Source organism: Tachypleus tridentatus, chromosome 1, assembly GCF_004210375.1.
Source record: "Tachypleus tridentatus isolate NWPU-2018 chromosome 1, ASM421037v1, whole genome shotgun sequence".
Taxonomy (NCBI): Eukaryota; Metazoa; Arthropoda; class Merostomata; order Xiphosura; family Limulidae; genus Tachypleus; species Tachypleus tridentatus.
This window is the reverse complement of record NC_134825.1, coordinates 161,511,852-161,527,612: the sequence shown is the minus strand read 5'-3', so window position 1 is coordinate 161,527,612 and position 15,761 is coordinate 161,511,852. Positions and strand designations below refer to the sequence as shown.

At 32.3% G+C, this 15,761-nt stretch overlaps 1 protein-coding gene across 4 annotated transcripts; it reads right to left on the bottom strand.

The window, feature by feature from the left end:
- Window positions 1-196: 196 nt before the first annotated feature.
- Window positions 197-10,511, bottom strand: PIG-H (Phosphatidylinositol glycan anchor biosynthesis class H). Of its 4 annotated transcripts, none has more exons than XM_076461328.1 (6): window positions 10,289-10,494; window positions 7,089-7,328; window positions 6,682-6,760; window positions 5,965-6,092; window positions 3,420-3,491; window positions 197-2,214 (listed from the first exon to the last, which is right to left on the bottom strand). In XM_076461328.1, the coding sequence occupies exons 2-6, from the start codon at window positions 7,299-7,301 to the stop codon at window positions 2,140-2,142; spliced, it is 567 nt and encodes a 188-aa protein (XP_076317443.1). In that variant the 5' UTR covers window positions 7,302-7,328; window positions 10,289-10,494; the 3' UTR covers window positions 197-2,139. The 4 variants fall into 4 exon arrangements, with proteins under 4 accessions (XP_076317443.1, XP_076317450.1, XP_076317460.1 ...); XM_076461335.1 differs by having other exon boundaries at window positions 7,089-7,338; window positions 10,289-10,487; XM_076461345.1 differs by lacking the exon at window positions 3,420-3,491 and having other exon boundaries at window positions 10,289-10,511.
- Between the last annotated feature and the right edge of the window lie 5,250 nt (window positions 10,512-15,761).

Below are 15,761 nucleotides of genomic sequence, written 5' to 3'. Positions count from 1 at the left end.
AGATTAAAATACATTTTATTATAAGTAAGTTAATGTGGAACATGATACAGAATATCATGATATCTGGAACAAAATCTTCATCATGAAAACCTCCATCCTTTTCTTTATTCATTTTCTTCCTGTTACTGTTAGTTTAAAAAAGTTCTACCAAGTGGCATGAAGCTATTGCTGGAGTCTGATACAATTAATTCACACATTTTGAAACATACAATAAACTTTAATGTCTTTTTTTTTCACCAAATTTGTATACTTTAATAACTGTAGCTAAAATACTGACAAATTCTAATATATACTTCATATATTCCATCAATAATAGACAATACAATATGTAAAAAAATAACAATAAATTATACATGTAACAACAAAAAACATTTTAAAGAACATTTCTTTACACAATTGATAAATTTAAAGGCCTGGTGTTTCAAGTGCTGTTTCATATACATCTGAAATAGTACTACTTCTATAGTCCTAAAATCACTTTCTTCAGTTTCTATAGTATAAAACAAATTATAATTTTCAACCTAAATGAACAGATTATTATTTTACATATCTTATGAAGGTCAGTTCAATGACACACTGAACATACATTAAAATAATTTACTCACTAGTAAAAAAAAACTATTAATCTAGTTAAATTTATGAACACTTGTTATTAAATGAGGACTAGTGAGATAAATGGTACTAATTAGGTATAAATACTTTCATACTGTTTATTGTCCAGAATTTCATGTTTTGAAACAAGAATTGCATTGCAGTGTATGAAGATTATATGCTTAACACCAACAAACTGGGTATTAACAACTTTATCAGCATTCTGAATTTCATTTAACATCAACCTTCAAACATTCTTGGAGATATATCAAACCAACATTTGAATCTACACATAAAATAAACCCAATCACACAAGGGTCTACTGTAAGGTTACACATTACGTAGGCTGCAGAAATTAGACAATAAACAAAACGGAAGTTATTCGAAATTATGAAATATAATAAACAACACATCTCGTCAAAACACCTAAGGTTATGATGTTCAAAGCAAAACTATAGGAGCATACAAATTATATCTGAAGGTACAACATTAAAAGTAGGTTTTGAAATTACTGTACAAATGTTCTTACTATCAAATAATACAGTCAGAACGATCAACATGAGAAAATTACATGGATAGTACATACAGAAATAGATTATGTGAGGTAAGGGCAATAAAGTGCATTTGAAGGGGGGGGGCACTAAAAAAAGTTTGTGCACCACTGTTAGAAGTCAGGAAGGTCATCTCCAAGTTTACATAAAATGTTACAGTTGTTAATAGACCACTATCTTGAAAAAAAAAACAGCTTCCTAAATTATTTGCAATTTCCTCAAGATATAAATGTTAAGTTGAAATATTTCATATTAGTTGGTATAAGAAAAATATATTACATAAAATAAATCCAACAACCTCATCACACAACATCACTTTTTTAGTAATTTTAGCAAGTTCTACTATAAACACTAAAGCTCTAATTAACAGCCAAATTTAGCATCCAATGATCTGTAAAATTAGCAATGGGTAAAGATTTAAGAAGTGTTACACTAAGACTTTAATGGTTCTTCAGCCTTTGCCACACCAGGACCTTTTCAAGAACTAAAAAGTTATTTTTTACATATTCTACAGATATTTATGGTAATTATACACATTTCTTTCAAAATATGAGGTATTGTTCAAAATTGGTAATTCCACACAGAAGTGAGGTTTTATTATGACATTGATACTTATATAGAGAGTGGGAAAAGCATCTCTTCTGATAGACGTTTTTTTAATACTTAGATAACACAGCATCCTGTACTGCATGGCCATTTCCTATTGAAGTCAGGTTATAAACTGGTAGAATAGATATATAAACTGAGTTACGGTTGCTGCAATTATTACTTCATTCAACATCTGAAATCACATAATACACTGGCTAAGTATTATTATTATTACTTGGTTATGCACGGATACATTGCAAGCTAAGATTGTTTTCCATTACAGATTGGAAATTAGTGAGCAATAAAACTAGTAAAATTCTACTCTTTTCACACTGAGTTCCTACAATAGTATAGCAAATTACAATAGCTATATTGACTTTGGCACATAGCAAAAACATGAATATCTGTGCTAACTATTTTCAAATAATGTCAACTGAATTTCTTCGTATATCTTCTGTAGACAATCACACCTTGGAAGAGAGTTCTGAAAACAAATACAGAAAATGACATTTAAGTATAATGTTTTTCTATGTACACCATTTGTAAGTACCAGTTTTCTTATTAGCTCACACAATATTCACAAGTTGATTATTAGCATTCAATATAACTTGAGAATATATGCAACACCTTTAACTGCATTAAAATTAATTCATGAAATAATTTATAGATATATTATAAAATTGACACTAAATCATTTAAAGTTTGAGTTAGTGAACAAGAGTCACAAATGTCATATGCTGAATATACATTTACATGTAGTTCACAACTACAAAAAAATGAAATGAAAATTACATTAAAAATTAAAAAAAATATAAAGTGATGATCACTAAATATTCTTTTGATTAAATACAGCCCCTTAACCCAACCTTTGTTTATATTTCTTAATATCTAATGGTGATCCTGTTATTAACAACAAAGATATTGGTTTGATTTGAATCTTATACAAAGTTACTCAAGGACTATCTGTGCTGGCCATTCCCGATTTAGAAGTTATAGACTTAGAAAGCAGCTAGTCAATACCATTCACTGCCAACTCTTGGGCTACTCTTCTACCAATGAATAGTGAAATTGTCTATCACATTATAATACTCCCACAGCTGAAGGAACAAGCAAATTTGGTGATGGGTTTTCAAACTCATGACCTTCAGGTTCAGTACCATGACTACTATGCCTCAATGTGGATATTACCCTAAAAATAATTATCATGATAACATTCACTAAATAAAATTATCTATCTACCTGAAAGAATAACCATTTTAATCAGAAGAAACAAAAAGTCAAAAGAATTTATTGCTGTAAATATCTTTATCAACCAGAAAGATTGTTAATTTGTAGTAAACTTTATGAATCCTGGTGCAAGGTCATACAAATAAAACATTCAAACTTAAATGAAATTTTACCCCCCAGACACATTCATGGTATTTCTCTTATCTCAGAACAGAAAACAATACAATTCTTTATTTCTTTATTCTGCATAAAACAAACCATTTGAGATATAAAGGAGCAGAGAAACTGTGATTTTTCTTCTTGTGCATATAGATCCAATATGCATAAATACATACACACACCGAAATTTTATGGGCCATAATGCAGGCAGAAAGAGAAGTTTTAACAATGTCTTTAAGATCAGTTTTGATAAAAGTTAGTTCTTGTCAACTAAGCCAAGTTTATTTACAAGATAGACATTACCTGAAATAATGGTAAAACTTCAACTGATGTTTCACTTTGTAACAAAACAGCCAAGTAATAAAAAACTTGATGCTGAGTAAAAGAAAAAGACACAGATTAATCAGCTGTGCAGATACAATGAAATAAAAAGTACACTTTTATCTGGACTTCAACAGATAGCATACAGTTAAATATTCCCTAGTTTATAACCATTATTTCCATCACTATTGCCACATGCAGCAAGCTGACAACTGACCTATGGCAAATTAGTGCTTTACTTCAACCACCTATTTTCTTTAATACAATCAATTCTATCAATAAATAATAGAAAACATCGTATATTTTTCTACTCCTCTATATATATAAAACATGGTTTATTTTGCCACGTGGCAAAAACATTAACACATTCTCCACTCCTCTGATTATTATGAAAAACTATTGCTGTCCAAGAATGTAATAGAAATTTTATGTGCAAACATAATTTTATACACTCATTTAACAGATGCCATATCTGATTAATAAGATTCTCAAATACCTCTTAAGTTACAGCTCAACGTTCTAACACTTTTATCATAATCTTTGTTAATCTCTAAGTAATTGATAAACCTATGAATAAATGGTAAAAATAAATTTAAAAAACAAAATATAGCTTAAAATACCATGAAAAAACACACACTTCCAATAATTACTTGTTTTTGTATTTATCTAAACAGACTTTTTTACTATGGCTTCATGTTCTTTGGTTTCCTGTTAAAGAAAAGAGTAGCAGCTAGCGATATGGGATGATTATTTAATGATAAGACACTTATTGCAATTCTTGTAAAAAAAATAATATTCATTTTATTATTTAACCACACTGAATTTAGTTAAGAAGTATGAACTTAATTTTTCAGTACTACTCGATTGTACAGCAGACAGAAATATTTATAATAGTTATTAGTATTCTGATATGCAACTCAATAAAGATGGCTTCTTAACAGGATTAAAAATGATAAAATCTATAATATTAATAACGAACTGTAAATAAATAAATTGGTTAGAAATCAACTGTTTTGTTACATGCATATATCACAGGTTAACAATAATCCTGATTAATAAAGTCAGTTTCACTTCATCTAACAGAACTGAAAACTCAGTGAAAAGTGTAGTTGCTAATGAACACAATATTTTTTCCCCTTCACATAGTTACAACAAATATACAATGATTATTTATTATCTGTAAAACACTGGTTTCAGAGGTGAAGTTCAAATGGTAGATTAGAGGTTTTCATATTATGTTGACAAACTATTTGATGAAACAACTGCTTCATATATGCGACAGTTGTACATGTACTGAATTTACATTTCTCTTCAATTTTTCTGCAATTTAAGATGTGGTAAAATTGAATGAGAACAGAATAATGTGTGATTCTATGTCTGAATTCTTAATATTACTACTAATACCACTATTACACTAGTATTTCATACTAACTAATACATAACTAATTCTGTATTATACGTGTATTTGCAATAACACTCTCTTGATAATAGTAATTTAAAAAAAAAACTATTTTAGCCAATGTTTTACTTTTGCAACTTCATCAGGACTAGTACACTGAAGCTCTGGTATTGTGCAGTTCACCATAGCAGGTAACTTGCTATAGCTCAGGTCCGTCTTGGACCATAAAGTTTCAATTTTAATTGATCCTTTCAGAATGTACTTAAGTCTTTTTCATGATGTGTAAAACATTGATGAAATATAAATGCTCCACAAATAGCAAACTGTCACCCAACAACCACATCAATAAAATTACACTTCATGGTCAGACTTTTTCAATTCAAGTTACAGTTTATATAAAAACATGAATTTAAATATTTGATCTGTAACATTTAAAAACTGAGTTCTTTATTAACTGCTGGATTAATGGTTATGCTCTAACTGTTATTTTAATAATACATTTTGATAATAAAACACAGATTTTAGAACCAATTAATGCAATGGCAGCCTCACGACTACACAAAAGGCTTAGCTAAAAAAAGTGGCTTCATAGTTTTTCAAGGACTTCACTATAACACAATCTAACCTTTAATATTTTTCTCTGGATGTGGACACAATGAACCACATTACAGTGGGGCCCCTGTGTAGTACAAGAATAATGGCAAAAACTGACTAAAGTTTTTTTATTATTAACTAGAGAGTAATGGACATTTTTTTCCTGTCTTTATCTCCATAATGTATAAATCCCTCCAATATTCTTTAAAATTCTCACAAACAACAAAAGGTACACTGCAGATCTCATGATATATCTTTCACTTCTAAAATACAAATATTTTGAAAATACTTAAAAATTAATAATCTCTTTCTTTTACTGAAATAGCTGAACACAGAGAATTTGTCAAATGCCTGAAAAGCACATGATAAAACAAGCAATGCAGCCTACAAAGGATCAAAGATCATATAAAATGAAATTACTACCTACAATGTCTAATGCATCATCTTATTAGCCCAATATACTATACTAAGTTCATAATTTCTAATTAGACAATTGTAAAACCTTCTTCTTAAGTTAATACTGGTAAAACTCACCATCGTAATACCTTCATTAATTACAACGTCCTTTATTTTGTGTCTCTGGATAAACTGTGAATTCTGTCGTCCTGTCATGAAGGTGGTTGTTAACTGCATTCCCAAAGAAGTAATAACCAAGAGTGATTCTGTAAAATAAAAATCTCAATATTTAACAGATATTCGTATCATATCAGCACTTGTTGCCTAAAATATTTCTTCTTGTGCAGAAACTGTTACAACCTTTGATAACATTAATTTGTCCACCAATTATACACCAATTAACTACATAAAAGATTTGCTGCTGTTTTATCTCTTGAATTTCTTTTGAAAAAAATTATTTGTATGAGCATCAGTTTTTTTTTTCTGTCAAAATCTTTATATTAGAGTAGGCCTAAGAAAAATGTTCAACATAAATGTGGTAAACTTCTTGAGTATGAAAACTGATAAAAAAAATAATAATATATTTGTTCAGAATGCATTATCATTCTACTCTTATGCCTATAATACAATACTGTAATATAAGGGTAACACTAAAAGTTTAGAAAGCAAATTTAATATTGGTTGAAATATTGTGATATCAAACAAATCTTGATTTATAGAAACAAAAACAATATTCTCAATATAACATCTGAATATTTATAATGCTACTTTCTTTACCATATGCCTATGCTACAATCACAAGTGCATGTAGTGATTTAAAATTGAAAAAAGGAACCCTAAAATATGAAAACTCACCTTTTTTTACCTGAAGATGAACTTTAGTTGCCAGAATTATGCTTAGAATAAGTAATAAAACTACCAAGGAGCTGGAGTGCTATATTAGAAATTAAACATAAAGGTAATTTATAAAAAGTTCACTATAACAACTTACAGATGTACAATCAATCAGTTTTAATATCACATTATAAAATATTAGTACAACTAAACACAGAATAACAAATTTACTCCTAAATAAACAACTCAGACTCAACAATATAAAGGATATGGCTCATGTCATTATTTTTTTTTTTATATATATTAGTATATCGAGTTAACACTAATTTAAAAACCTTTGATAAAGAAACATCTATATACAGGAAAACTTTTCAGTTAATCTTAAGATAAAGTTGACACTAAAATGCATTTGTATTCAAAGTACCCACCCAGTAATGGAGCTGACAGCAAAATGCAGTTGGAGTCAAAGAAACAAAAAACTTTCTCCATTTTGAAAAACTGAATCCTTCCTGTTCTATTTCAAACTCTTTAGCCCAACCAGATATGAAATCATTTATATGTAGCTTTATCTTCTTTCCAGTTGTACTCAAGTGTCTGTTTGTAGCAGATGATCTCTTTGGTTTAAAATTGTGAAATTTCATTGTTCACTTCATGTTCACTTGTTATACCTAAAAAACACTTTGCCAAATATAAAAGATCTTTTAACAGGTAAAAAGTTACATTTCATATACTAACAGTTAGTTAGAGACCCAATCACTACAAAATTTTCTCAACCCATATAAATCCTCATTTGGAGATACTCCTAAAGAATACAACATTTTTAAGAATAGAGGCTTAATTTTGTCTGTGAAAAAAGAAATATTTGGACTGCAGAGTACTCAAGATATTGTCAGTCTACAAAACTACACCCCAAGGCAATACATTTCTTTCTGATGCTTATATTATACACATTCTAAGAACTACTTTCTATATATACATCAATTTTATATCTTAAAAAAAAAATCAACTTTTGAAACCATACCCATACCACACTACAGAAAGGTTCTTTTTAACAGTTTAAACACACTAAAATATTAAGTCAATGTTTGTTTGTTTTGAATTTCGTGCAAAGCTACCTTCTCTCTAGCCTTACACTGCTAAATTAGGGATGGTTGTTGTTGTTTTTAATTAAGCACAAAGCTACACAACGGGCTATCTGTGCTATTAAAACCTAGATTTTAGCGTTGTAAGTCCGCAGACATACCGGTGAGCCACTGGGGGGGCATTAGGGATGAATAGTGCAGATAGCCCTCATTTAACCTTATACAAAATTCAAACAACAAACTTGTTGTGCTGCATCTCTGTATGCAATACAAGTAGTTTGGTTTGTTTAGTTTTCTGCAAATCTACTTGAGGTATATCTGAGGCTAGACATTCCCAATTTAGAAATGATAGACTAGAAGGGAAATAGTTAACACCATTCGTCGTCAACCCTTGTGCTATTCTTTTATGTTTTTTGAATTTCGCACAAAGCTACTCGAGGGCTATCTGTGCTAGCCGTCCCTAATTTAGCAGTGTAAGACTAGAGGGAAGGCAGCTAGTCATCACCATCCACCACCAACTCTTGGGCTACTCTTTTACCAATGAATAGTGGGATTGACCATCACATATTAATGCCCCCATGGTTGAAAGGACAAGCATGTTTGGTGTGATGGGGATTCGAACCCTCAACCCTCAGATTATGAGTCAAGTACCTTAACCACCTGGCCATGCCAGGCCTAAGTCAATGTTTTGTGACCCATGAATGGTATAGGTTTTCTTCAATCATTAGTGAAATTTTACTACCTGTTTCAAATGTAAATTTTGCTATAGTTCTAGCTTATTACAACAGATTTGAAAAAAAATGTTAAAAATTGTTATAAGAGACTTTATAGTAACAAAATCAGAAGTAAAATATTTGAAAATTATGATTTTTGTATGTAAAGAAATAGCTTGTTTAAATAGCTAAAAAAGAATGAAATTGTGTGGATGAGATATGAAAAAAAGATTAGTCATACGTATTACACAACTTCATTACAAGGCATTTCAAAATTTAATATGTTTACATGGAAATATATTACTAGGATTTGACATTTAACCAACTGTGCACAAATCTCATTCATTGTACCAGCCCCTAATGATTTCATGCTATGTTATCTACATAACAGGCGGCCAATGTTTAGTAAAATATACAAATCTGCTGTACACAACACAAAACAAACAGATGTGTTGTAAAAGTATTTAAACTCAAATCTGTCTGTGAAATGATGATGTCAATCTGTCTCCGATGAGTTAAAATGAAAAATGATGTTTACATGGATAATAAAAACACTTATCTATTTTTACAGTTTGCATATTGTATTTGCATAGCCTCTGGAACTTCAGAAATGCATATTAAGTTTTTTTAGTACCCCTGTATATCGTATTCTGTCTTCTACCTCAAACTCTCACTAAATCAGCAATGTAAGATAGCTCTGATATCAAATATACAACATCAAGTTCAATCACACTGTATAAGGCCATGACTTGTGCAATTTGACCCCTATCCATTCACGTCCTTCAATGTTCAAAAGAGCTTCAATCCAAATTGATTGAAGTATTCCCACCTGTATGTGTACTTATTCAACAAATATTAAAATTATGTTACTTATGCCTGGTGATACATATGAAGGACATTAAGAAAGTTATCTTTCTTTACACAAAGCAATATTTGGAATGCCTAGTATCCTATAGAGTAGCTCTTCTTATAGGGCTGATAAGATAACAGCACATGGTCATTATTAGACAAATAGTATATTATGATATCAGAGATAAAAACAGATTTCCTTTTCCCTGGTTAGAAGTTTTATACTTTATTATTATATTTACTTAAGGCCCATTTTCAATCTCAAGATTATCAATCTTCTTTTAATTCATCAATAATTTATCCCTCAACCTCCATCTATTTTAGTTACACTTGAGAGGCAAAAACAGTAGTCATTGTTTCAAAGATTCCACCTTAAACTAAATGTAAATTTTAAGATAGTTTTTCTTTACAACAACTGCAAAGATATGAATGCCATTTTTATACTGTTAATGCATAATTAAAATCAATTATAAAATATCAGTATCAAGCTTATATTTTTAACACAGTATTTTTCATTAATTTTCATTCTATTGTCGACAGTGCATTTCTGTCTTTAGATCAGAAGAAAACAAGATGGTAATGGTCAAAATATGATCACTAACATTACATTCTTTATTTAGCCCTTAGCTGTTGTAACAACAGTTTATGTAAGTAATGTTCCGATAACTGCTGGGTTGTATCCATTGCCACCGACACAAGTCTCAAAATTCAAACATATATTAAATGTTTTAAACATATTTAAGTTTAGATATTTTGTTTAAGTTAATGTATTTGCATTAATAGTTCAGCAATAAACTTAAAACACGAGGAGTAGAATTAAAGTGTGATATCAAATATATAAAAACTTAAGTTTGCAAAGCTTAAAATTTAATATACTTCGATATAAGTCTACTAATACTAATAGTATTATTAATATTATTACTAGGACTAGAAGTATTATTACTACTAATGGAGTTTTGAGTTGGGCTGATGATAGACACTCACCTAAAAATTGTTTTTCTTATTGGAGAGACGTTGGAAGTGTTTTTAATCCAGTATTCTAATTTCTTAATAATCAGATCATGAAGAAAGTTGAACTTGATGTCCAAAATCTTTAAAATATCACCAAGCACCTAATTAACACATCAACCTGTTTCACAGAATCTCTTCGAGAATCATTGTTATAAACAGAGAGAGCACTATCATACATTGACCAATCACAGACTGTGACGTAATAAAGGTTTCAAAATGGCCGCCAAAACGGAAATAATGTTAACAACACATTAGCACATGTGAGTTTCAAAGGGGGTGACAATTTCCTGAGAAAACTATGCAATTGACTAAACATTTCTGCAGTTATAACAATTATGAAGCAAATTGCGTTCATGAAGTAAATTTGCGTAGTTAATTGCCAGCCTTATTGTTGAATAACGCCCGATGGCCATCATAACGTACCTGATTCCTCAGAAATTTAGTCTCTATATTTACGTGTGAGTACGAGCCATACTGCCTAAATTCGCCAGTGAGGTTATAAAATTTCCCCTACGTTTGTGACTGAAAAGCATTGTAGGCAGTCTGGAATATAAAAAATGTTCAAATTTCACATTAAAAGCTCCCATCTGCAAACTTTTATAAGCACAGTGGCAAATTTAGGAACCCGTCGAATTCAGGCTCTGTGTTTTGCAAGCTTCAAAATGTGCGACTGGGCGCTATTTCCGTTCATTGCGCGCTAATTCCGATTCATCTTGTAGAAGCCGATATTAAGGGACATGAAGATAAAAAAATGATAAAGACTAATATGCTGCAAGTGCTGTTTCGGCCCTCACTGTTATGACCCGGAAATTCTTACTGGAAATCTTGTCAGGACTGGAAATCTGCTATGTCTGGTATATCGTAAAACGATGCAATGGGTAATTTTGACTTGTCGTCAGTTGGGATATTTAGCATATCACAGTTATAGCTTTTTCAAAACGTGATTGACGATAATCCTCGCTCACAAGACTTGCTACAGCAGCTTAAGCGATTTCGCGGCTCACCGCTAATTTAAGAACCTGTAAAAACGCGACTTACGAATTTAATCCTGGCTTTATAACTTCAAGGGGATATTTAAAAAGGAAGACGAAATTTTACAATAAAAAGGTTTATTTTTATTGTAATCTTTATCTTATTAATAAATCTTAATCAAAATTGTGTTGTATATTTTATTTATTAAAAAGGGGAAAAGCAAACCATCGCAATGCATTGGTCGTTAAAACGGCACTTGACTATTCAGATACAATTGACTATACATTAATATTATAATGATCACGCAATGGCCCGGATGAGGCTCCTCGGCGGAGCTGTTGGCGACTTCGGCTTTTCAGTCACAAAGGTTTTAGCCGCGGTTAAGGAGGTTGACCCCCCCAAATACCGCGGCTTAACGGCGCTCCACTGTACTTAAAAATAAGTCATAATGTGCACTATTATTCGGAAGGTATGCCAACTAGCATTAGTTACACAATGTATACAATGTCAAAGATGTATTAAATTTTGCTATGTTAATTTCAGAATGAATATATAGGAGGAAAGATTATTCTTTTGTTTTTTGAATTTCGCGCAAAGCTACTCTAGGGCTATCTGCGCTAGTCATCCCTAATTTAGCAGTGTAAGACTAGAAGAAAGGCAGCTAGTCATCACCACCCATCGCTAACTCTTAGGCTAATCTTTTACCCACGAATAGTGGGATTGACCATTACATTATAACGCCCCCACGGCTGACAGGGCAAGCATGTTTGTGCGACCGGGATACGAACCCGCGATCCTCGGATTACGAGTCGAACGCCTTAACACGCTTGGCCATGCCGGGCCAGGAGGAAACAAGTTACATAAGTTACAGGTGAATGTATGTACCTTCAGATCAACAGAAACACCTATGTAACAGCATAGCTAAACTTAAAAATATATACATTATAATTATATATTATATATAGTACATTTATATATATAATTATATATTATTGACAAGTTATATTTGTAATTTTGAATGTTAATAAGCTAACAGAACATATATTTTGTTTCAAATATTAGTACTACATTGTACATTCCATATGTGTGAATGTTGTATATGTTAAACACAAAATCATTTTTCAGTTACTAGAAAGTTCTCACAAGATAGTTGAAAGTGGCTACAATCAACAAATCCTGTGTATTTCTTCGTAGCTAAGTTAAAAACAACTTCCTTCTTGATTGTCAAGGCATCAAAAAGGAACATGCAGTCTCTACTATCTTTGTTAATTTATGTTAAGTGATTCAATCTCTTTTTTTGCTTGCATACTCTCAAACCGTTTTGTAGTTTTTTTTAGCTTGTCCTTAGCTGCTTCAAGCTGATCTTCCACTGGGGCAGTTGAACAAAATGAATACTCGACACCTGATGTCTTTTTTTTTCTTCTTGACAGGTACTGGGCATGTTTCCTTGATTTCAAGAGCTCATTTTCTTGGGGGTGGTCTACTTTGTTATTGTACAACTTGTATATGTCGAGGACGGCCTGGAGTGATGGCAGGCACTGCCAGAGGTTTCAACTCGTACTTCAACATTTCATCTTCTTTTATGTTTCTTAGGTGTATTCCTGGCAATAAATGAAAACTTTTTTTTTAAGTTTTGTAGCAGGTTTTTACAAAGAACGCCACTGGTAGTTTGTTGTTATCTCATTTTTAAACAGACCCGAAATCAAAGATACATGTCCTATAAACAGTAACAAGCGCTAGACAGTCATTATTATGTATTTTACATGTTATAAAGTCATTGATTGTATTTTTCAAAAATAAAAATACGAGTTTTCTTTATAAAATATTAATAAGTATTGACACTATTGTCAAAGATTTTATACCTCTCATATAATCTTTTGCCAAAAAGTGTTCACTGGACACTCTGTGATGCCTCGATGACTGAAATCCTTTACGGCTTATATTCCTCAACCATTGTTGACGAACTGCTTCACCAAAATGAAATTGTACTGTAACTGATTTTGAGGATACAGTTTCCGACATCTCTCCACTACATCTAAAAATCTTCTTTTCAAATTTTAAAATCTGACAATAAAAAAAAAAACAGCATTGAGACCAAAAACGTGTTTAGTCTGACCCTAATTTTCACCATTGTCCATTGCCATTCATGATTTGGCTGTTTGGTTGTTTGTTTATTAATACCTAAATACTGGTATATTTAATACCTCAGTCTAAATCAGTACTATATGAAACTCAATTCTGACTTCCAATACCTTAATTAGGACTACGATGTATAGCCTAGTAGATCTAGTAGAAATTAGTACATTGCAATATGGTTGGGCCTTAACACATGCAAAGATGACGACAGTTTGCAATTGCTCGAGCTTTAAAGCCTTCATTTTGAAAGAAAAGTCCATAAATGTGAAACCTTTTTACGCTTATTTGTATAATTAAAACAATCACAGCTCTCGGACATTGTTTGAGAAGTTGGCAGTTATCTGTCTCTAATATTGGAACGGCTATTGATTTGACCCGGCATAGCCAGGTGGGTTAAGGCGTGCGACTCGCAATCTGAGGGTCGTGTATTTGCACCCCCCGTCGCACCAAACATGGCCGTTCTTTCAGCCGTGGGGGCGTTATAATGTGACGGTCAATCCCACTATTCGATGGTAAAAGAGTAGCCCAAGAGTTGGCGGTGGATGGTGATGACTAGCTGCCTTCCCTCTAGTCTTACACTGCTAAATTCGGGACGGCTAGCACAGATAGCCCTCGAGTAACTTTGTGCGAAATTCAAAAACAAAAAAAACAACACAAACCGATGTAAATGTTAGGCTCAGTTTAGACGTTCCAGGTCATCCCATAAGTAATGCCATTTTTTGGAGATAGAATAAGTTGAAGTTTTTTTTTGTTTGTTTTGCTATATGAAGCTATTCTCAAAGTCATACAAGTTATGTGGAATGACTTGATAACTTTAAGTGTAAGCCAGTTCGTTTCTTACTAGATTTTGTTTTGCTTATTTTAGAAGCCCCAATTATCATGTAGGTGTCAGAGGAGCTCATAAGACATATAATGCTTTACGAGTTTCAGAAAAAAGAGAAAATGCTACCGAAGCTACGCGAAGCATTCAAAAGGTGTACGACAATGACATTCTGAGTGTGAGAAAGTGTCAAAGATGGTTCAATAAGTTTAGAACTGGTAACTGCAGTTTGACAGATGTAGCTCGTACTGGGCACCGTGTTAAATTTGATAATGACCTGCTTCTAGCAACACTTGAGGAAGATTGCGCTGTAACTGTTGAAGAATTAAGCCAGAAACTCAGTTCATCTTCTTCCACTGCCCATCAACATTTGCAACAATGTGGTAGAGTTTCAAAGTTGGGAAAATGGGTACCACATGAGTTGTCACCAAATAATCTGAGAGATCGAGTAGACATTTGCATATATCTTCACTCTCGTGAACTTTAAGCTTTGTTTTTGAACCGCCTAGTGATTGGTGATGAGAAATGGGTACTCTATCAAAATGTTAAGTACCGCTGACAGTGGGTTAGTGAAGAAGAACCAGCTACACCATAGCCAAAAGAGAACCTGTATCCTAGAAAGGTTTTGATTAGTGTTTGGTGGGATAAAGGTGATGTACACTTTGAGTTGTTACTGCCAAACCAGACAATCACTGCTGAGTTATACTGTCGTTAATTGGATTGACTGAACACTAAAAAAAAGAGAGAGAGACCTGTTTTAGTGAATCGGAAAGGGGTCGTTTTCCACCATGACAATGCACGTTCTCACACCAGCAAAATCACTTCCAGAAAAACTGAAGAGCTTGGCTTGGAAAAACTTACCCATCCCCTTTATTTCCCTGATCATGTCCATTCAGATTACCATCTTTTCAGAAGCTTGCAATATCATCTGAATGAAAAACAGTTTACTTCTATGGATGAGTTTAAAAAATAGCCTTTGTATCTTTTTTTTTTTATCTCAAAACCACGCGAGTGCTATCTGCGCTAGTCGTCCCTAATTTAGCAGTGTAAGACTAGAGGGAAGGCAGTTGGTCATCACCACCCACCGCCAACTCTTGAGCTACTCTTTTTACCAACGAATAGTGGCATTGATCGTCACATTATAACGCCCCCACGGCTGAAAGGGCGAACATGTTTAGTGCGACCGGAATTCGAACCTGCGACCCTCGGATTGCGAGTGGAGTGCCTTATCCACCTGACCTTGCCCGCCTGTGTGATGTTGAAAATATTTTGAGACGTTGGCAGACTGTAATTGAAAGTGATGATAAATACATAATTGAGTAAAGTTGTTATCTGAGTTCTTTTTTCTCCTTTTTAATCTTAGTGTTACCAAATACATTATTTATGTGATGATTTGATATTATGTACGTGTAAAACACAACAGATATTTTTACACTATATACATGTATATATGAGAGCCTGTCTTGGACGTTATTGTGTCAAATCCCCATAGCAACCAAATGACTCCTAGAACGTACT

Bases quoted from the DNA above. Each gene is read 5' to 3' on its own strand.
- PIG-H (XM_076461328.1), bottom strand. From the start codon at position 7,301: ATGAAATTTCACAATTTTAAACCAAAGAGATCATCTGCTACAAACAGA. The intron at 6,761-7,088 runs GTGGGTACTTTG...TTTCTAATATAG, and splicing joins GCTGTCAGCTCCATTACTGG to CACTCCAGCTCCTTGGTAGT. The intron at 3,492-5,964 runs GTGAGTTTTACC...TCTTTTACTCAG, and splicing joins TTAATGAAGGTATTACGATG to CATCAAGTTTTTTATTACTT.